Source organism: Fragaria vesca, linkage group LG4 (genome assembly GCF_000184155.1).
Source record: "Fragaria vesca subsp. vesca linkage group LG4, FraVesHawaii_1.0, whole genome shotgun sequence".
Classification (NCBI taxonomy): domain Eukaryota; kingdom Viridiplantae; phylum Streptophyta; class Magnoliopsida; order Rosales; family Rosaceae; genus Fragaria; species Fragaria vesca.
Window position 1 is genome coordinate 14,245,149 of NC_020494.1, and position 8,154 is coordinate 14,253,302.

Here is an 8,154-nt window from a genome sequence, read left to right on the forward strand (position 1 = left end):
CTCTATCTCAATTCCACATACATGCTTTCAGAAATTTCATATATTAGACTAACATGATAACAAGAAAGATCGTCCAGGTTCATCAAGGCATCGTTCACTCCAAGAATGAAGCACTGATGCTAAATCAAAGAGTGATTTTAACTTTTAAGATTGTTAGCAAGTGATTTCCAGATTGTCAGCAATCTCCTTTATATGGTTTCATTGCATATAATCTGTAAATCACACATTAGTACTTGCCTTAGATAGCATACAACCCCTCTGTAAAATTGTAGGCTTTTTACAGAAATCAATCAATTCAAATAAATTAATTCCTACCGTTCTTCCTCTGTTCTTTACGACAATCAATTTCTTATTGATCAGATAATAAAGCTTGTAAGTTGCGACCATGTTTTTTTGCTTAATAGTTAATACCATGTTTTTTTGCATGCATTCTTCTGGTTCTTAATTAGATTATTATGTTTTGGTCTAAAGCTCCATGTTATGAGTTTAGGAATGCCTGGTGGATTTTAGCTACGCTCATTTCCAATACCAGTGACCAATATCTAACAGGCGTAGGGGCCTAAAGCTGTTTAGTTAATTTCTTGTCTTAATCAATGATTTCACAATCCCATATTCCCAGCGAGCTATGAACAGAATGACATTGTAAATGAGAAATTAAACAATAGACAATGAAAGTTTATTATATGAAACAGATATTCAACAAATGCTAGTTTTACAAGTTTGGTGATACCATCGATTGCTAAATCCTCCCAACAAAGCAACAAAGATTTCAATTTATTTGACATGGCTCTAAACCCTGTATACACAAACAGTACTAAAGAATGAATTCAAACTCATCAATCAGCTGGAATGATCAGTTTCTACACTCGGCAGGAAAACCTTGTGGGAAGCGTTTGAAATCGGAGCAGTAGTTGTAGATCATGAAGTACTTCTGAACCCATCTCAGGCGTCTTCGGCCAGGAGCATCAAGTGCATTGGTCTGCCAACTAGCTAGAGAATCAGAGAATGATTTGGATGATTTAGCATCGATGACATTGAAGTTCCTGTAGTATGCTGTAAAGGGTGCCTTTGACCAATCTGTTTTCACTAATCCTCCTCTTGTAGCCCAATCATCAGCATTCCAAAGGCTTGAGTAAATCCTCATTGGTTGGTTCTTAGGAAATGGAACACCAAGCGATTCAGCATTCTTGAACACTCTAATGGGAGTGTTGTCCACCAAGAAACTGCAAAAAGGTAAGCAACCCAATTAGGCCATAAATCCAATGGGAAAAAAAAGTTGGAACAGTGTTGTTCCTTTGCTAATGCATTTGATTGCAATTTCAACATCAAAAAATTGAAAGTGCTTACACATGGACTAGAAATGTATGTTTGTTTAGTGGCTTAGGGGATCCCACAGGCAAGAGTTGGACTTGTGGAATGGGCACTCCACTATGAGAGAAAGTCAAGGCAAGTTTTTTACCAAATTTTGTTCATGATGCATTGATGCAGTAGTGTTTCATCCCTTTAGGTTAATTAGGTCGAAATTGGACATGTTTTATGGTGACGGAACAAATCATTTGGTAAACGAATTTGGCAGTCGAGCTGAAAAATATAATATGAAGGCGCGCTACTAGTTACCAAGAAATATATGGACATAAAGCATATACGTGCATTATTTTTTTTTTTTTGTAGAAGAAACGAAAAAATATATATACGTACATTATGTGTTGGGGCTTCCAGATGATGGAGTAAGTGTGGAAGTTCTTTGAGGGGTCAAACCAGAGATAGAATTGCTGCTCTCTGTTTCCCTTGCCCTGGGTGAAAACATTGGTGTGCAACACATATGGATCCCCACTGACATTTCCCAAGAATTCAAAGTCGATTTCATCATGTGTAGGGCCTTGAGAAGACAGCTGCAGATATAAGCAAAACCAACGCAACAGTTAAAATTGTAGCTTTAAAGTTGAAAATAAACAACCAACCACCCAAGTGAATCTATAGTAACTTTCTAGTTTCTACATTTGATGCGACCCATGAAGTTTCAGAAACTTCCACTCTTGTATTTTATGTCTCACTGGAAAGATGTTTCGATGGGGCTTTAATCATTTATAGAATTTGTACCTCAACTCACTTTACTTTAAAAAAGAGGTGAGTTTTTCCTTTTTTGAAAATAATGAAGAATGTATAGCTAGCATGCATGTAAGGTACATTTGAGGAACGTATATATTTTTGTTTTTCAAAATACGTACGTAGTAGGCAGTGACAGTGCCGGCAGAGTTTCCGGCAACAAGCTTAAGTTGCATGTCAATCCTCCCAAAGAGGTACTCTTTCTTGGACTGGAATCCAGAGCCAGAAACCTTGTCCAAAGACAAAGAAAGAAGCTGACCTCCCTTGAATATCTTAGGACGGTTACCACCCCATGTCAAGTCAAAGTCTTGGTAGAAGTTGCCAGCATAAGAGCCTACTATGAAAGAGCTCAATGCTAAACCAATCAACAAGACCAACCAAGCCCCATTACCAGAAATCCCCATCTTTCTGAAACAGGAGACAGAGAAAGGGAAAGAGGAAGAAGAGAGTTGGAGATTGTTGTGAGAGGGTGATAGGGTTTTAGAAAGAGGAGGGTTTATATAGGAAGGGGGGAATGGAAAGAATTTATGGGAAGGGTGGGGGGCTTGTGAGCAATGAACAACTGGAGGAGCCAAAGGAGAAGAAGACAGCTAAGCACAAAGATGCAAGCTGGAAACTTTTGTTTGAGCATTGAGGTTTTGGGTTGTTTGTGCAGGGGGAAGGATGGTAGCTAGGCTATGATTTTGTCCCCAGGATATGATACTTGATGGGTAGGACCTGAGCTCCTCTGGTATGATTTAAATTTGGTGGTGGATGACAACCCTGTATGGTATGGAGAATATAGTTTCCCTAACTAGTGTTCTTGAAAGAGGACCATAACCCCCAAAAATTTGGGACCATCAATCATGTTTGGGACATTTTCAATTAGGAATTTCACAGTTGGCAGAATGATATCTGAGTCACTGCCCCTCCCATGTCATGATCCATGAAACCATTTATGGATATGGCTTGATTCTGATTCTGATTCATGGTTTTACTTCCAGCGGCCACCAATAATAGTAGTTCAAGAAAGAGAAAAATGTCGAACTGTGTCTAACATTTTAGCCATGCTAACTTCTAGCATCTCAACTTTGAGAAACTTCAAAACCGTTACTTAAGTGTTGAAGATTTGTATATGAAACTGTTAGCTCTGTTAAAGACACTGATGACATACATATCTTTATCATAAAATGATCAGCTTACCCTTCATACTTTCATTATTTTCGTTTATTCTTCTTTAAATTAAAAAAAAAACAAACGATTGTACTTTTTCCTGTTTATTCGTTAGAGCTTCTTCAATTGAAACATGAATTGCAATAACATACCAATTAAGTACGTCAAGAGGCGAAACGATAATGTTGCTTTGCAGCAGCTACTCCAGCTATAGCTTGGCTGCCATGATATGATGATATGTGGAATGAGTTTTAAAAGTCATGATTCTTTAAAATAAGAACGAAGAAAAATAGCCTCCAAAATATGATACTTGACTGTGTTTGTAAGTAGACGTTAAGCTAACGTCTCCAGACACCAATCTTCAGTCAAGATAAGAACATGCGATATCTTTTTTTTACAAAGTTGGAACTGCTGAAATCTCAGAGAAACGTTTACGCTTTCTCGTAATCTTATTGTTTTAGGCTTTCAAACGTTTAGAGAGTTTTATAAGCTCCATTATGCTTTGGTTCCTTTTGTTTTTATTAGGTGCTTTGATAGTGAACTTGGCTCTACCGTCTACCTAAGATGAGAATCATCTTACTAATTATTGGTAACCGGTGTCCAGATTTGCAGAAAACTACAAATCATGGGGGTGATAATGAGTAGGGGTGGCATAATTTGGTGCCTATAGAGTATTAGACCAACCATTGCCCAAAACCAGTCCACAGAAGAGGTTTTGGTCTCTACCTCTTCAATTTGGCCATCTAGGGTAGACCAACAGTCCAATAGTTGGCCTCTGTATTAATATGAACGTGACACTCTAAGAACATGTAGTAGCCCTCACAAATAGTAGCCTTTTAAGAAACTGATCAATCAAACGAGCAAATTCCCTTCCCGGCAATTCTACTTATTAACTATTGACGGCAAGATGACAATGCTTAAACCACAAGCAGTCTGATTGGTAAAATCGAAAATTTTTATTAGTAAGATCAAATTTCAAACTAAAATGATTTTAGTCTACTGGTATAGTCTCTATCAAAGTAATATTTGAGATAAGAGCGGGTCATAAGGCATTTCGAGTAGATGAGGTAGTATATGCCATGCATGCATGGATTTATGAATATGAATGACGGAGGTGATAACAGAATGAATGGAGAAGTGAGTGAGGAGGCTAGACACCGCGGGACTCCACCAACCCAATTACCCCAGAAAAGAACTAAACAAGGTCATAGCAGCGGCGGTGGATAAATAGAGTTATTGCTAGCTTTTAAGGCATGCTTGCATATGATTCCCATGACTGCCTCCTCAATTCTTTTGTTAGAGAAACAAAGGAGATTCCTTTCTAATTTCCAATCGGGATATCCTCACATTAGGCTCGTGAAATCAATGATTAGTTGAGACATACATATCAACATCGATCCATATCATCATCTTCTCAATTAATTGAGGCAGTGGTTTGGCTTGACTGACAACTTTCAAACTCTTAGCTCGAATAATATTAACAATAAGTTTATTACGTACATTTTATGGTATTTTAAGTTGCAGTTCCTAGTTTCCTTTTTTTTCTTTGACAAGCACAAAGTCCATCACCAATCACCACCATAACCAACCAGTCCCGCGCCCGGCAGCCAATATCACAAAAACATATCCAACACTTCCATAATCACCACCATCACCACCGGCTGACCTTCACGATGGTGATAGCGACCGAAATCGGGCGTTCAATTAAAAACTCTTTGTGTCAATTGTAGTATATAGCAAATAAGAGTATCGTTATAAAAGCCGGGGATTGAGGGTACTTTTATAATTTACGTTAATTACAAAACAAGATAAAACAAAAGATGATAGTACTAGAGATATGGGGTTTTGTGATTATAAACAAGAGAAAATAAAGAAACAAAATAAATCAGAAAAGATCAGATGGATGAGACGTTAGAGACTTGGAAATCCACCACCAAGTATGTTTCAAGACATGTTAACAACCAAAGCTTCAATCACTAAGTCGCAAATCGGTATCAATCAAGAACAAACTGTGAAGGCACTGTGTAAGTTTTTATTACTTCCCTTAATTACTTAAGCAAGATGAACGCACCATTACCAAGCCTTTAGAATAACCGATCAAGGTATAGACGCTATCCTATTAACAAATTATTCTAAGCATTAAGATCAATGAAAGTTTGATTGAACAAACATGCAAAACTAGTGTGGAACGCCTACTTAGCATGCAGTCCTTTTTATTTGGTTTCACCTATTGTCCTATAGGTTTTACTACCTTGAATTAAGCTGTATTAACCGTTTAGGAGATTAAACAACTTAATTCTAGCCCCACTTACAAGTTCATAATGTTCTATGTAGCGTATACATGAACATAAACAAGCAAGAGTTCCCCATAAACCAAAACCAAATAAAAAAGATCGCATGCTAGGTAGGTGTTCCACACTAGTTTTGCATATTTCTTCAATCAAACTTTCATTAATCTTAATGCTTAGAATAATTTGTTGATAGGATAGCGTCTATACCTTGATCGGTTATTCTAAAGGCTTGGTAATGGTGCGTTCATCTTGCTTAAGTAATTAAGTAATTAAGGGAAGTAATAAAGACTTACGCAGTGCCTTCATGGTTTGTTCTTGATTGATACCAATTTGCGACTTAATGATTGAAGCTTTGGTTGTTAACATGTCTTGAAACATACTTGGTGGTGGATTTCCAAGTCTCTAACGTCTCATCCATCTGATCTTTTCTGATTTATTTTGTTTCTTTATTTTCTCTTGTTTATAATCACAAAACCCCATATCTCTAGTACTATCATCTTTTGTTTTATCTTGTTTTGTAATTAACGTAAATTGTAAAGGTACCCTCAATCCCCGACTTTTATAACGATACCTTTATTTGCTATATACTACAATTGACACAAAAAGGTTTTTAATTGAAACGCTCGGTTTCGGTCGCTATCAATTTTGGTGTCGTTGCCGGGGATTGAAAAATCCCTAGTAATTTGCTTTAGTTCTTGTATATATATTTTTGTTTTTATAACTTCTCACATCCGATTTTATTTAGTTTCAGTACTTCAGATTAATTTATGTATATATTACTGACTATAGTTTTTGTTTTGTTTTTCAATGTGGCATCAACCTTACAAGGTGTGTTAAAGATGCTCAATGGTAGTTCATTCAACGAAGATATGTCCAAGCATCCAATATCAAGAATACTATGATCAAAATATGCTTGGAGGATTTCAAGACAACTAAGGGCATTGGAATGATTATTATTCACCTCCACAGAGTACTGTATGGGATGATTCTCCTTATTCTTCAGGGAACACTAATTCGGACATGCAACAAGGATTTTCCAATGAATTCCAAGCTTCGCCATATTCATTCCATGACTACTGGACACAAGCACCATCTCATCAAATCTAAGTGAAATCATTACTATGAGATGATCAAGTCTCTAAATGAGATGAATGAGGCTCTAGCTTCTTCAAATAAAACTCGGAGTGAGGAGTGAGGAGCAAGAAGCTTTCAATGATAGTTGGGCAGAAAGTAAAAGGAGTTTGGACACTTTATTGACCTTAATATCTCAAGAGCAGCCATCTTCGTTGATGACAACTCCACATGAACTTCTTGCAACTTTAGCTCCGTGTCAACCTCATGATGCAATATTCTATGATTCAATATTTTTTGAGGATGAAGAAACAGATTTGGAGGAGTCCTATGAAGAGCCACGCGATGTTGAGACTTCTGAGGATTGCTTAAAAGAGGAGTCTATCAAAGCTCCTACATTTGGACCTTTATTGCTGGTACATGGAAGACCACATGATTCTCCACTCCATCACTCAAGCTCTGCACATGTTCTTCCTATCCAAGCATCATCTGAGAAAAGTTGGAGACAATGGAAGAAGAAGAAAAAGAAAAAGAAAAAGAAAAATAAAAAGAAGAGTTTTATATCTTATATGTCCATTGCTCCAAAGTTACTCAAATTGTTACCAAAGGACCATGAAATATCTTTGAAGAGGGTCAAGCATTTGATCGAACCGCGACCTGAACCTCCTAACTACTCTTGTTAAAAAGCCATAGCAACTCAACTTTTTGTGCTTTATTTGTTTTGTTTTTGTTCATTTTGATGTGTTTTGTGCATGTGCAGATGAGAGTTGAGAAAAGTTGAAGAAAACTCCAAATTCAGCCAAAACAGTGCTCTCACAGATGCAGTCTGCCAACTTTGGAAGGCTACGGTTTGCAACTCACAAAACTTGGGAATGTGTCTTTATATGAAAATAAATATCTCTGAGTCTAGTTTCTGTAGGATTTTACAGAAGTGGATTTGGAGACCCGAGTCATTCTCAGTTCGATGTTGAAGGAAGCAAGGTCACTGCCAGGAAACCAGAAGTTGTGTAGTACAGCCGGGAAAAGGTCATAACAGGGGATACTTCCAACCATGCTATGGAGGAAAGCTATATATGCCTGAAAAACTTGTTGAATTAGCTTCAACTTTTCTTTGAGTGACTTTTACATTCCAGCATCGGAGCTCACCTGAAATCAGGTTTGAATGGGTAAAGGTTCTTTTCTCAACTTTTCTGTGCAAACTATGTTTTTCTTCTAAATTTGCAGAGCTTCCATTTTCAACCCATTTGGAGCTAGTAAACGTGCCACATATGCACAAACAACTAGCAATGCCATCTTTCATCTCCAATTGGAATCTCAGACATTGGATGCTGCATCAGGAAGTTATAAGAGCTGGAAGTTGGGCTTATGGCACACAATGGGGGAGCTTTTCTCACCTTCTACCTTTTGTTTTGTTCACTTTTCTCTATACATCTATTATGCATTGCATGGTCTATATTGTTCTCACATTGTGGACAATGCGTAGTTGAAGTGTGGGGGAAGGGAATGCACACGTACATTGTTTTTTTTTNTTTTT

General features: G+C 37.3%; 1 protein-coding gene across 1 annotated transcript in view; it reads right to left on the reverse strand.

Annotated features, from left to right (window-relative positions):
- Positions 1-722: 722 nt before the first annotated feature.
- Positions 723-8,154, reverse strand: part of LOC101306522 (brassinosteroid-regulated protein BRU1-like) — a 10,257-nt gene continuing 2,825 nt past the window's right edge. The window contains exons 2-4 of the mRNA XM_004298176.1: positions 2,229-2,668; positions 1,699-1,892; positions 723-1,223 (exon numbers count right to left, since the gene is read on the reverse strand). Coding sequence (XP_004298224.1) covers positions 854-1,223; positions 1,699-1,892; positions 2,229-2,668 — 1,004 coding nt within the window. The 3' untranslated portion in view covers positions 723-853. The remainder of the gene's footprint in view (positions 1,224-1,698; positions 1,893-2,228; positions 2,669-8,154) is intronic.